Raw genomic sequence first — 15,362 nt, 5'->3', positions numbered from 1 at the left:
AGCACTTCTCAGCAAGTGCAAACAGTATCAAGGGGTGCCATTGTTAAGAAATTTGCAAAATGCAATGTGGATCAAATAACCATGGTTATAACTTACTAGAACTTTAAAGAACACTATGCAAGGTAATTCTTGGATCGTACACTAAGACCCCTTTTAGAAAATTAAGTGCAAAATTGAGCATTGAAATCAAATTGGTCCAGGTATATTAGCCAAAACATGATACGCTCTAAACTCCACTTAAAATCTCTAATCACCTTTTCTCCCCATGTATCTAGCTCTCATTTTGATCCTTTGGGCTCGCCCTAACTTTCTGTATACTCTTCTAATCTCTGTCGCCTCTGCCTCTCTCAACCTTTTCCCCACTATTCCGTTTTGTTTGCAGCTGCAATTATCTTCCCATCCTATCTTTCCTGCTCGCGCTCTCTCTTGCTTATTCTCTTTATTCTCCTTTCTTTCCCTCAATCCTCTCTCCTTTTATAGAACCTCTTCTCTCTGTCTTCTCTTCTATCTTCTTTGTACTTTTCAATATTTTTTATCTTCCCTCTAGCCCTCTTCTTCATAAACCATGTGGGGACGCGCTCTTTGAAGACCTTACCTGTGACCTGGCAAACTTGCTGCTGCTATCGCCGTGAGGGGAACGGCCCTGCTGCTGGGGAAATCCGTGCTTGTCACTTCCCGAGGCCACACCGTAAGGGAGGAGAACTACATTACCCAGGGGCCCTGCTGCTGGGCGCCCGGCTGTGAGGAGATCAGCCTGCGCCCAGCCTGTTTAAAACCCACACAGGCTCAACGCGGCGCGGGACGCGCTCTTTGAAGACCTTACCTGTGACCTGGCAAACTTGCTGCTGCTATCGCCGTGAGGGGAACGGCCCTGCTGCTGGGGAAATCCGTGCTTGTCACTTCCCGAGGCCACACCGTAAGGGAGGAGAACTACATTACCCAGGGGCCCTGCTGCTGGGCGCCCGGCTGTGAGGAGATCAGCCTGCGCCCAGCCTGTTTAACACCCACACAGGCTCAACGCGGCGCGGGACGCGCTCTTTGAAGACCTTACCTGTGACCTGGCAAACTTGCTGCTGCTATCGCCGTGAGGGGAACGGCCCTGCTGCTGGGGAAATCCGTATGGCAACTGAAACTTTCTCCAGGCTATGCATAGCTTGCAATGTTCAACACTCCGTCCATCATTTCCTTTGGTTTTTGCTTTGTTAGCCATAAGTTGGCAGGGTATGCTCAGACGTGAGTCCCTTGCTCACTTTGCCACTGGATTCAAGCAAGCCTGGCTGAAGACGGCTGAAATGCCAGAAACCGGTCCTAGGAAGCTTGTTTCCGGTCCAGGGAAGACATGGCTTGGCAGTTCGGGCTGGACTGTTCCCATGAGGCACAGGGTCAGACTGATTTTCATATGGCCATGTCTGAACTGGGGTGGCAGAGTGGGCTAAAGAACGGTGATGGATTAAACCCAGATCAGTTGACTGGGGGTGAGTGCTTGCAATCTTCAACACTCCGTCCATCATTTCCTTTGGTTTTTGCTTTGTTCGCCATAAGTTGGCAGGGTATGCTCAGACGTGAGTCCCTTGCTCACTTTGCCACTGGATTCAAGAAAGCCTGGCTGAAGACGGCTGAAATGCCAGAAACCGGTCCTAGGAAGCTTGTTTCCGGTCCAGGGAAGACATGGCTTGACAGTTCGGGCTGGACTGTTCCCATGAGGCACAGGGTCAGACTGATTTGCATATGGCCATGTCTGAACTGGGGTGGCAGAGTGGGCTAAAGAACGGTGATGGATTAAACCCAGATCAGTTTACTGGGGGTGAGTGCTTGCAATGTTCAACACTCCGTCCATCATTTCCTTTGGTTTTTGCTTTGTTCAAGCCATAAGTTGGCAGGGTATGCTCAGACGTGAGTCCCTTGCTCACTTTGCCACTGGATTCAAGCAAGCCTGGCTGAAGACGGCTGAAATGCCAGAAACCGGTCCTAGGAAGCTTGTTTCCGGTCCAGGGAAGACATGGCTTGGCAGTTCGGGCTGGACTGTTCCCATGAGGCACAGGGTCAGACTGATTTGCATATGGCCATGTCTGAACTGGGGTGGCAGAGTGGGCTAAAGAACGGTGATGGATTAAACCCAGATCAGTTGACTGGGGGTGAGTGCTTGCAATGTTCTACACTACGTCCATCATTTCCTTTGGTTTTTGCTTTGTTCGCCATAAGTTGGCAGGGTATGCTCAGACGTGAGTCCCTTGCTCACTTTGCCACTGTATTCAAGCAAGCCTGGCTGAAGACGGCTGAAATGCCAGAAACCGGTTCTAGGAAGCTTGTTTCCGGTCCAGCGAAGACCTGGCTTGGCAGTTTGGGCTGGACTGTTCCCATGAGGCACAGAATCAGACTGATTTGCATATGGCCATGTCTGAACTGGGGTGGCAGAGTGGGCTAAAGAACGGTGATGGATTAAACCCAGATCAGTTGACTGGAGGTGAGTGCTTGCAATGTTCAACACTCCGTCCATCATTTCCTTTAGTTTTTGCTTTGTTCACCATAAGTTGGCTGGGTATGCTCAGACGTGAGTCCCTTGCTCACTTTGCCACTGGATTCAAGCAAGCCTGGCTGAAGACGGCTGAAATGCCAGAAACCGGTCCTAGGAAGCTTGTTTCCGGTCCAGGGAAGACATGGCTTGGCAGTTCGGGCTGGACTGTTCCCATGAGACACAGGGTCAGACTGATTTGCATATGGCCATGTCTGAACTGGGGTGGCAGAGTGGGCTAAAGAATGGTGATGGATTAAACCCAGATCAGTTGACTGGGGGTGAGTGCTTGCAATGTTCAACACTCCGTCCATCATTTTCTTTGGTTTATGCATTGCCATTAGCAGCACCTGACAACTTCTTTTGACCAGGGTGCTTTTTGCTGTTCCGTAATCCCAGAAGACTACCATCCTGGGGGCCTCCCAGCACTAGAGAACTCCCCTGTGATCATGGAACTTCAACAGGTGGTCCATAGTACCTCCTGTTGAACTTCAACAGGAGGTCCATAGTACTGGAAAAGAAAATGTTTCTGGCAACAACACCAGAAACCTTTTCTTTTCCAGAAACTATCTCTCCTTTTGATCCTTTGGGCTCTCCCTAACTTTCTGTATAGTCTCCTAATCTCTGTCATCTCTGCTTCTCTCAACCTTTTCCCCCACTATCCCTTTTTGTTTTCTGCTGCAACTATCTTCCCATCTGTCTCTCCTGGTCTCTCTCTTTCGCTTATTATATTTACTCTCCTTTCTTTCCTTCAATCCTCTCTCCTTTTATAGAACCTCTTCTCTCTGTCTTCTCTTCTATCTTCTTTGTACTCTTCAATATTTTTTACTTTCTCTCTAGCCCTCTTCTCCATAGACCATGTATGGCAACTGAAACATCCTTCCCACGAGTCCTGGGTTTGATTTTTCATTTTGCTATATTGTGCATTCCACTGTGAGTGCTGACGTAACACAGCAATACAAAAGTGAAAGCAGCCAGTGATAATGGAATCTGCCGGTATCCACAAATGTCCACTCCACACGTTCCCACACTTTTCCTGATAACAATACTACTCCACTTGTGTGACTTATCTATAAACTGAGAAAAACACAAGGAATCCCCCTAAGACACAGGTAAAAATCTAGATTCTGCCTTGTGAATTGGCTAATTCTGGCTATATGGGTAGCGGTGGTATTTTGGCCAGGGCTCTGTTGGCACCCAAGTAATCCTGCAAGACCCTGGTATTTCTGAAAACAAGGCACCTAGGGTAGTCTGGGCTGGTGTGTTGTGCATGGATCTCAATATCTTTTCTTACCCTGAATGCCATGCATAAACGAAACTTTGGCTAATTCACAGATATTCCTCAAATTTCTGTGAAGGATAATGCCGGAATCTGTGAAGATCCATAAAATTCCTACTAACCAGTGTTCCCACACTTCTCCCAATAAAAATGAGCATTTAGTATATTAAAACATAGGACTTCATAAGAGCAATGTATTTGCTATGACCATAAACTAGATTAAGATAGAGCAGAATGTCAAAGGTGTCAATAAATTTCAAAAAAGAGATACTACACAAATCATAAAGTATAATACATACAAATCTGAAAATATTAGTTGATGTTCTGTGGCGTTGTCTAGACAAGTCAATTATAATTCAAATGCTTTCTGTCTCAGATGCCCTGATTATGGTTTCTGCAATATTTGGTTCAAGAGATTAACCCTCAGTGTGTAGACCCTGGAAGGGTTATCTAGATCTTAAACCACTTTTGAAAGATAGCGTGGTATAGCAGCCCTTTGTGACATGACAGGCTATACTGGTTAATTGCAGATTCACAATAGCAAGTTAGGTTATTTGCAGTCTTCTGGATTAGGTGGATTACCCTACAAAACCTATTTGGCTCCTGCAAATAAAGATTTCCAGACCAGATACATTATCTCACCACGTTACATTTCACTACAAGCCGGTGTAGGATGGAACAGTGAGAGTCAGATGTAAGACGTACCTGACTTTTGACGACTCTGTCCCAGCGCAATAGGTCAAGCACAATCACTATGGCATATTTGAATTTGGAGTTTTCTGATTGGCATCAGAATGGCTAGTAGGTTTAGGTAGTGACACCCACTTAAGCATCAGGAATAGGAAACAACATGAAAGTTGCTGCCTTAAGAACAACGTAAGAACATCAATGCCCCATACAGTTGCGCAATTCTTTCACACAGCAAATTATTGTTTGACATACAATAAGTGAAAGGTAAGAAGGGAGTTCAGCTAATCCACATTGAATTCTTGAACTCTCAGCTGTGACTGTGAACTAGTGTTGGTATCAACTTTCACATCAGCTCCTCACCCAAAACACTATGGCATTTCTCAGGGTTCCATCTTATCCCCTCAATTATTCAACATCTACCTAACCCCTTTACCAAACCTAATTAAATCATTCAACTTCACCTATTAGAACAATACAGATGAATCCCAAATCATTCAAAAATAGATGGTCTGGATGACCTCTACAATGTTATACTTGATGACTGACTCTGGGCAATAAACACATGGATAATGAATAACCATCTACAGCTAAATACAACAAGGACAGAGAATATGACCTGCAGACAATGGTATCAATTCCAGCCTTCCATCATATGGATTAAGGAACATGAGGCCCCTCCAACACTATCAAGAGAAGTCATAAACTGAGTGGTAACCATGGATTTAGACCAATATTTAATTCCACACATTCATTACATCAAACAGAGTGCCTTCTACACAATGAAAACACTATGTTGCATCCTCCCATATTTTGGATACCAACAGCAGCTGCAAGCTATCCTCACACTCATACTCTCCAAGCTTGACAATGCCAACACCTATACCTTGGGGCACCCGCATATATCATATGCAAATTACAACTCACCCAAAATGCTGCTGCAAGACCTCTTCTTTTCCATCACCCAAGAAAACGCAAAACTCCAGACTTGCAATCACTCCACTGGCTACCCATAGCAAGAGGGCAATGTTAAAGGCACATTTCATTGTCCACAGAGCCTCCAAGGAAAATTACTGCTATTCCTGTAAACTAATATCAAGCACTCCAGGCTTACACCAGGTATCACCATACCACCTTACCATAAGAAATCTTTAGGAGGCGCTGCTTTTTCAGAAAAAGCCGCCAAGCTCTGGAACTAATTACCAGCCATCATTTGAAGCATTCAGGAACATATATACTTCAGAAGACAGTTGAAAAGATGGCTATTTGAGAGACAGCTACACCCACACATTCCAGCAACAGAACCCGGAAAGACAGTCACACCCTCAAATTCAATCTTCAGCTTACAATATAAAGATTGGAAACAACCCAACCAGCAAAGTACTTTTTATAGGCAGGTAAATTAAGAAGGTCTGACCTATGGTTCGCTGGGGTAATTTATAGTTATGTAATTTCATATTTAACATTTCTAGCACACACTAATACTTATAACGTAACATTTACCAGTCAGCATCCAAATGTAACTTACACATCCTATACTCACATAAGACATATTTGCTATGAGGATCGGCCATCACCAGTATTGTGCAGCCAATACTGCAGCCATCACTATATGAACAGGAACAGAATAACTGAGATCTGTCAATCAGATGACTTTAATCTAGTCAAGCACTGCAGGTTCCAATAAAAAGTCAAAGAGAATATCATAAAACATTCAGTCCTTGTGTTAAAATGGTCGCAGCAGTAATCAGTAATTAATATCAGATACAATGAGTTGGCAAAATCTTTGGACCATTCTTTGTCCAAACGACTTTCCAAGAGTTTTACTGATGCTATCGCTTAAGGTGCCTGAAGAAGAATTAAAAAGGGGATAGGAGTTACGGAAGCATATTCTAATAGTTAAAAGTCAATGTTTGAGTCTCTGTAAGAAGACAGTTGTACAATGGTCAATTGGTCTATTAACAGCGGCGATGGTGTGTTACTGTTAAGTGTTATGCGACTGCATATGTCTTCCGGATGGAGGTTGACCTGAATATTTGTTGTTCACTGAAAAGTGTCACTGTGAGAGTCTTTTGGTTGCAGTGATAAAGATTGCTGGTCTCTTGGTGCCAGATATCTTTCCCCTGCCGTTTCCATAAAGTGTACAATGCGATACAGTAAGTGTACGTCTCCAACTCCGAGCCATGCCTTCACTGCTTGTCTGCAGGATCTTATCCCCTTGCTTAAAAAGATGGGCTTCAGTAACAGTCTCTGTTCAACTTGTAGTTCTCTGCAGATACACAGTAAGTGTAATACACTCTCCTCGACTTCCCCTCATAAGCGACATGTAGTCAGAACCAGAGATCGTTTCCAGGGAGGAAGATGCAGCAGGGATGGTAGAATGCCCATTCGAAAATGAAGGTATTTTTCTTTCGTTCTCCTGTTAAATCCCATGCCTAAATAAGATTGCGGAGAGGACTTAGCGTAACTACACACAACGAACCATCCATGAGCCCTTTCTGTGAGTACCACCTTATCTTCCATTATGGATAGCCTTTTCATTGTCTTGTTTACACAGTGGTATGTGCATCAAAGGGTTATTCCCAGACCCTCAGTCCTACTGTTTTTGATTTCTTATCAGCCTCACCTCCTTTCCTGAGATGTGTCCAGGCCCCTTCCCTATTTTCTATTACTGAATCAACAAGCAGTCTTTTGAGATGTAAAGGGAGTCTCTTCCTTCCCTCCAGTGTGTACCCACACAGCTCACAGGAATGCAGCAATACACAGCTCTGTTTTGGGGGGATTCCTCTTCTCCTCATGTCTTCACCCAGCAGGCCTGGGCTTCCCAAAATGGAACACAGGGTCCTCCATACAAGGTACCATTGCAGGCACACTCACTCAGTGTACATTCACTGCACACTTTGGGTCCAGCACTGTTACCTGTATGCATTGTACCCTTACATGCACACATGCATTGAGTACACACACTCAATCTGGGTGCACTGTTCAGAACTGAAGCTTTTCTATTTTTAACCAGGGTGTGTTATTCACAAAAACACACACTGACAGTGCACACACTTTCTATGCTTCATGTATTGTACTTCACAAAGGCACATATACACCCAGCAAATGTGGTCCCTGCGCATGCACTGCACAGCACTACATCTCTAACATAATGTATTCCTCTCAGGTAGGCATACACTTGGTATATGTATTATCCACACATGCACTACACCATACAGCTCTATTCCGGTACTTAGGCTTTCCAGTTTTCGATTTTTGGTACATTCTGGTAAGTTTTTTTTCAGTGTTTTCCAGTGATTTCAATACCTTAAAAAAGCAGTAGTTAGCAGTGGTTACACATTTTCACACAATTAAAAACAACAGAAACTGTGTTTTTCTGGTGTTTATGGAGCGTTTTGCTTATAGTATTGCTTGCCTTCTGCACTGATAGTGCATGGTATATAGACAGTGTATTACATGTCTATGAGGCCAAATTCATTTTTACAATATCAATCTTATTGTAGTACACCATACAATATTTCTTGAGTGAGTCTTTGGTCATGCACGGTCTCTCTTTCCTTCCCATGTAAACTTTTATCAGTGAAAAGTCCATCTCAACATTGTCACTTGAGATGGGCAACACCAAAACAGCCAGTAGACAATTTGCTAACTCTGGCCACTGCCATAGCCTTCCATGCCAATACTGGTGAACCTGCAGATTTCAATTCTCTGGGACAGGTGCTGCAACATATGCATTGAACTGGGTGCATATGCCCTCAGAGTTATTGAAGTGATCAAAAATGAAGCAGTACTTTTCAAAGTCCGGAGAAAAGCCCCTTTACAGAAGAGATCTAGAACTAGGGCAGAGTACCACAGTGAGGCTTCAGTGACTTCAAATGCCATGGTTGGTGAAGGGGCATTTTTTATGCATCATTGCAAGCCATTTCTCATGCATTGTAAAAAAAAAATTCCAGAATTGCTCCTCAACATTTCTTTACTTACCAAGTGGCAAGCATTCTAACTTGGAACATGTTGCAGTGCCACAGTCACTAAAATTGTCGCCCAGCCTGCTCTCAACTAGGAGATCTTTCACATCTACACCAATTACGCTGAATCCTTGGTAGACAAGGGTGTTTTCAGACTCCGGTTTTTTGATTCTGTCCACTACAGCAGTCCTGTTTTCCTGTAAAAATTTAGGAATGCAGTAGAGTGTTCTTTTTTTACATCACTATCAATATGCGACGGAAGACTGTCACATTTCTTACCTTTGTCATCATCACCAAGCAAACATTCTGTAAACTGTTGCCACATGGATAATATAGCATTCCCGTTGTCTAGGACTGAGAACCACTGGCTAAATTACACAGTTGGGATGACTCTTTCTTTGAAGCCAACCAGAGCACAAAATTAGAAATATTTGCTTTTCCGCTCCTGTGCATAATGAAACAGTGCACTAGAATGGACTTCAAAATCAATAGTATTCGTCATTATCGCTGAACAATGTAAAGATGCTTTTGGTATACAATCTAGCGAGTGGCAAGGATCTCTTACATGAAAGTACTTCAGCTCAAGTATCAATTTTGACAGGTCATCACACACATTTTTCATATACATAGCTCAATCACTACAAATACAAACAATATTACTCTAATCTTTGTTGAACTTGCTAAGAACTTTTTGCAGCAACATTCCAAGTGGCACTGTGTTCCATGTTTTCCAAAGGTCTGGTGTCATGTTTTCACCACTAACCCAGATGTCACTTCACCTTGTTTGGCAATTAACTTGCTGTCAATACTTACTTGCTAGAAAAAAGGGCTGATGTCTCAAAGGGTTTTACCTATTCTCTGACTGTGGGTAAATGTGATGGTACATATTGGAAAATATTCTTATGAAACTAGCCATTTTACATATCAGTGAAAAAATCAAATGGCGACCCTTTCATTCCACACAGGTGGTCAGATGGCTCGGCAATAGAAATAACAGCTATAAGAACCGACTTGGGGGGCAGTTTCTAACACAATTGGATACATTGACCACAGAACTGCTCGATTCCATCCTGGGGTGCAGGTGTCGTTCGCAATCTATAAAGTCAACAGGATGCTATCCATACAAACAGCTGCCCAACCGGGACATTAATCCCTCACGGAATAACCTAAGGAGAACCATCCAATTATGTAAAATCAACCCCACAAGCAGAAATTTAAAGGCAGTAAAAGACTCGCGGAAAGCACATAAAAAAGTTATTTGGGACCTTAAGATAGCACAACAAGAAAAGGAGTGGCTTGAGATGTTTAGGATGCTTAAGGAAAGATCTCTTGCTCGTTTCTGGAATTACGTGAACAAATTAAAATCACCTTGCCTAACAAGAGAAAATGCAGTTTCTGAATACGAATGGGAGAAAAACGTAACTGCCCTTTTTTCTGCTCATCACAAAACAGACAATAAGGGGCCCACCCTGCAGCAAACAGGAGACCCACAAAATGTTACCTCATCATCCCAAATTGTTAAGCTAATTAAAGATATGAAAAGCCATGGAGCACATGGTCTAAACTGTGTCCCAGCAAGCATTTTTAAATGTGCACCAGAGGAACTGGGCTTCTCTTCTGACCCCACTTTTCAACTCAGCCTACAGCTTGGGTCAAATTTCAGAAGCTTGGAGAGGTTCCACTGTATGCCTGATATCTAAAAAAGGCGATCCCTTAAAGCCATGTAATTACCGCCTATTAGCTTTGCAGAACTTGGAGTCAAAAGTTTATGCCCGAATTTTGATGACAAATCTGGAAAGCTGGGTATTAGAAAACAAGCTGCTCCCCTTTTTCCAAACAGGCTTTGTGGAGGAGCAGCCACTAATGACAATATCATTGCACTAGCCGCACTTAGCCACCAAGCTGCGCAGCATAAACAACTCCCGCTCTTTTGCTGTTTTATTGATTTTACTGCAGCATTTGACAAAGTTGACAGACAGACTGTGTGGAGGAAACTAGCATGCTGGGGTATTCCATCACCTCTTTTAACAGCCATAATCTCCCTCTACTCTGCAACATGGGTCCGCGTGAATACAGGCCCGATTACACTCTCCACCAAAATACCCACTACTGTGGGTCTGAAACAGGGCTGTGTGTTAGCACTTCTACTTTTGAATCTATATGCAGTAGATCTAGGGAATGCCTTGGCTAACAGCTGCCTTGCCCTCCCTCGTTTAAGTTATGGATCACTCCACAATCTTCAATATGCAAACGACGTTGTTATTATGGACCACACCAAAGTGGGGCTTCAACGAGCACTGACCAGCCTATACGGTTATAACACAAAAAACTTTCTTGCCATCAACCCAGATAAGACCACAATACTTGTATTTGGTCGCTACAAGAACAAAAAACAAGTTTCATGGGACCTACGATCAGCACTTTGGCCCTCAAATCCAACATGGGCCAACCAAGACAACGGGCTGCTTTCAGGCTATGTAATTAAAAACACGAATCATGGCCGCAACTTCTGTGCAGTTTTTCTGCTATGATCAAAGAAAGGAGAATTCTACTCAGGTAATTATTTCTGAAACAAGGGCCACACACCTGGACAGAGGCATCAGCAGTATGCTTTCCACAAGCGGAGGTTCCCACCCTCGCTTGTTGTGTGAGATTTGTAAAAATACTCAGCAATGCACTACATCCTCGACCTGACCCTTTGCAATGTTCTTATAAAGTCCAGAAATTGATATTGGACTACTACACAAAGAAAGTGGGAGATATATAACTTTGCCTATGGCACCGGATATTCCAGGAAACCCAAAGAGTTGGAGAAATGCCTTGGTGCCATGTTGTTATTGGCGCACCTTGCAAAGCCAAAGGAAGGCTCTCTGCAGGAATTTAAAGCGACCCTCAAAGTACCATAATTATCACTGAGCTAAGAACGCTCAATTGAATAATCTTTAACACACCGTAATTTATTTTCCGAACTTAGTGAATATAGTATGGCACCAGCACTTTATCCTGCTATATTGTGTCCCAAGAAACAGTTACAATTATATACCCCACCACCCCAAATAATAGCAGTCATGTGTTGGAGGGTTCGATACAGGGAAAGAAGGGTGGGTTAAATATGTACCCATATATATGTATGAACTGATTTGCAGTTTAAAAAAAACGTTTTTTATCCTTTTGTAATAGTTTTAATTAACTGATACACATAAAGTTGATACTGATACAGCGAAAGAATCAAACGTAGCCAAAATATCAAATATGACATTGAAATTATCTGATCCCCCAAAACATGCTTCTAAACTCTGCATCTTTAGACCAAAGACTGCAAAACTGAAAAAGCAAAAGGAAGAAGAAACAATATTTTAGTGACATCCCTAAACAACAAAACTCAAGCAGAATAATATTAGCCCAGTTGTTCTTGCTCCTACCTTGTATAACAAAGTTAGATTGTATTGGCCCCTTCAGGAAGAAATAAAAAAGACTCTTTTACTCTCCTTTTCCTTTCTTAGAATGGTATTTAGTTTGTGATTGTGCAGGTGTTTAACAGTGGTCATATGTTTACACTGGTGAGGGCTATTTTGCTCTCAGTGGGGTTTTTATCAGTTATTATGGGTTTAAACCTAAAACAGGACAGCCTACCTGTAATGTACCCTTCCCAGGCACACATGCATCAAGCACAGAGTCACTACCCCTGCGCTATGCCGTACCACACATCTACCTGATGTAGACCAAAGGTGAGTTAAGAACACAGCAGCAGAACTTTTAAAAGTGTGAGCAGCCTGTAGGCCTCACACCAGTGATACAGGATAAAAATGTCCTATTCATCACTACTGAACCCTACACAATATGCTGCCACCACCGTGCTTGTGCTGCGTAACTCCTGGTGGATGTGGTAGTCTTCCACAAGTATGAGGTAGAGCTTTGTGTGCCTGTCCCGGTCCAACAAGACCGCAATCCATGAGACAGGCCTATGTCATGGCACACACGCATGAAGCGTGTTCTCCTATGACAAAAATTCAGCATCGGGGATCTAGACAACAGTATACACCTATGGCAATCTTTCTAAATGATTCACCTTTATTGTACACAGACATAATGTTGTGAGGGAAGTCTCACGGATTGCTTCCATCGGAGACTAAAATGTCCATAACCTTCCCTCATCAGCCCATGAAATGTGCATTTGATGTTTCATATTTGGCAATACAGAGGCTTTAAGCTTGGGCTAAGTAGTTCTATGGACTATTGCATTGGAACAATACTTTGGCCTTTTCTGGTGTATTCTCTCTGTTCTGACCCTTCCTACTTCTTTGAAAATTATTTAATGTGTGGTCAATTTAGTGTTGATAAACACCAACTGTAATTATGTATTGAAAAATCACCCACCATTGTGTGATTTAGTATTGAAAAAAAGTGTTTGTGTGCAAATATAAATTGCTTTACTTATTTTATACACCCGGCACAGAGTCTGCCTTCTTATTTATATTTCAAAGGTTACATAGGTTAAGAACAAAATGCCTCTGTATACCATTTAATTGAATATGGAGGAGTGTCTGTGTGACCAATCCATTGAATTATAGACACAATCACTTGCGATAATTCCTTATGTTTTATCTGTAGAAACCCATCTCGAGAGTGATTAATAGGTTGCCCCAGTGTTTTACAGTAGGTAATTTTGACAGCACAACATTTGTTGAATACATCATAGTCTTAAGTATATACATCCATTCACCAAAATACCAGGGTTAGTAGTAGTGACACCATGCATCCTTTGATATAAAGGTACTTCAAAAGTAGTACCACTTGTCCCAACTTTAGCCCAATAGATCCTCTCTTTTGCTGCTAGAGTACTAGGAAAGAGAAAGCAAAGTCACTACAGGATGTTTACAGAGCTTAAAACACCCTAGATTTATCTTCCTCTTTCTGCCTTCTTGGCCTCTGAGATCACAGGTAGCAAGGATACTGTCAGGGGTACCAAAGAGTAAATCCGGGGTAGGAGCTGTACTCCCTGGCTTGCTCTAGCTGGCAACAATGGTCTTGCAAGCTTTCCTGAAATCTTCATGGTTGTTTTTGTCAGATTTTAGTGGTGTAAGCTCACTGAAACACATAGTCAAGCCACACAATGCTCTCACGCCCATCCACAGCACTAAAATTGCCAATAGATGAATGTGCCATTTTTCTCCAGACAGCATTATTTTTTAAACAAACAAAGCACAATAACCTGTACTGCTGTAAAAGGCAAGTCTTGTAGTGGTATGAAAAGCCTGGATAAGAAATTGCGACAGTGATATCCTTTCGTCTGTTTTTAAGGAGTCATTGCCATTCTTCCAGTACAGCATGAGGTCATCTTCTGTGTAGGCATCTGTGAAGACAATTGCAAATATTTTGATTATCGTGTTCATTTCATTAGTCCATCTGCACAATAATTACACTGAACCCACTATATTCTATCACTGGATTGTGATTGGTTGTGTAATCAATGCTCTTTAGTCCTAATCTACCTGGTTTAAATAATTTATATTATGATACTTTTGTATACAAGTCCTGCCCCTGCTTGATGAAATTCCTGCAACTTTGCAATGACCAACCATGCATTACGTGGACGTCATTATTAGATCATGTTCTTTCCTATGCTCTCTCCTCGATGTAATACACTTACAGGAAACTTGCTTGAACTTTGTTGCTTAGTGAAGTATTGCAAGATTTTCATTGGTCCGTTGATTTCGATTTTCTGATTGATTTGTGGAATTTCACCAGCCGTAGAATTTCACCACACGTAGAATTACATGCCCAATGTGTCTGACACCCTATGGTGAGGCACAGGGAGTGTAGTCAAGGAGAAGCTGTTTCGTGATTTCTGTTTTTAAATGCTACAAGCAAACGAGAGGCACTATAGGGTCATTAGGCCCTCACACTACATTTAAAGACCTTGAAGAGCAGTGCAACTTTTAACTTTCATTATAAAACCCTACAATGTAGGACAGGCCTTTGAGAGCAACATTTGTGGGCCCTGCCTGGGGGGCACACGCTGTGACTGTTCTGCATGGTTGCTAAAGTCCTATGGATGAATGGCAGTTCACCACCAAAATGTGCTGTGTGTTTAATGTCATGGAGGGGAAGTAGGGCGATGCAAAGAAGTACAGGACTCGTTTTATAGGTCTCGGCTCTAGATGGTGTGCATGCGCTGTCTCAAACCGAGACATCCTGTATCTACATAATGGACTCCACCCGCCCATAGGCTTCCCATTTGCTGGCATCATCGTCACACCATTTTTCAACCTCCCAATTTGTCAAGAGCATGCATACATTATGCCATTGTGGTGTTTAGCCCTTCCCGAGCACACCACCCAACTACATTCTAACATATGCAGTGAGTATTATAGGGCATTGTTTCGGGACTACCTTTTTATTTTTCGGGACAGTATTCTCACTTCCAACCACGCCCTATATGATGTAACACTCTACCCATGTACAGAAGGGCTTCAATGACACACACACACATGATTAGTAAGCACTGTATAAATGTTGCTATGCAATACACCACCTGGTCTGAAGGTTGGAGCTCTCTGGATGGTGATGTGACGCACAACTGCATTTTTGTGCTCCATTCTGCAGTGTGGTGATGCACAGAGGCGTCAGAGCAGAATGACACTACAGCATTATGCTGTGCACCTCTTTTAACTAATAGTTTGGGAACTTTAATGAGGCATGTCAGTTTTTTTGGCATGTTGTCGATCTAGGACAACAGCCCTCCCCCTGCTTATTACCTCAGTACAACAACCCACTTCACCACCTCCATTTTTTAGGGGCGACAGACTCCCCTCTCTTGGTGATGACAAACTCCACCTCCCCTACTGTTGCACACAAGCATCCCTTCCACGCATGTTCCACAGCGGGCGTCCCCATTACTCAAAACCGGATAGAC

At 42.8% G+C, this 15,362-nt stretch overlaps 1 protein-coding gene across 1 annotated transcript in view; it reads right to left on the bottom strand.

Moving 5' to 3' along the window:
• Positions 1 to 15,362, bottom strand: part of LOC146817714 (gamma-aminobutyric acid receptor subunit rho-1-like) — a 416,531-nt gene that overhangs the window by 27,635 nt on the left and 373,534 nt on the right. The window contains exon 7 of the mRNA XM_085611171.1: positions 13,659 to 13,799. Within this exon, the coding sequence (XP_085467297.1) occupies positions 13,659 to 13,799 (141 nt within the window). The remainder of the gene's footprint in view (positions 1 to 13,658; positions 13,800 to 15,362) is intronic.

The sequence above is a fragment of the Triturus cristatus genome, chromosome 6, assembly GCF_964204655.1.
Source record: "Triturus cristatus chromosome 6, aTriCri1.1, whole genome shotgun sequence".
Classification (NCBI taxonomy): domain Eukaryota; kingdom Metazoa; phylum Chordata; class Amphibia; order Caudata; family Salamandridae; genus Triturus; species Triturus cristatus.
Note: the sequence above shows the minus strand (reverse complement) of the source record. Positions and strands in the feature narration are given on the sequence as shown.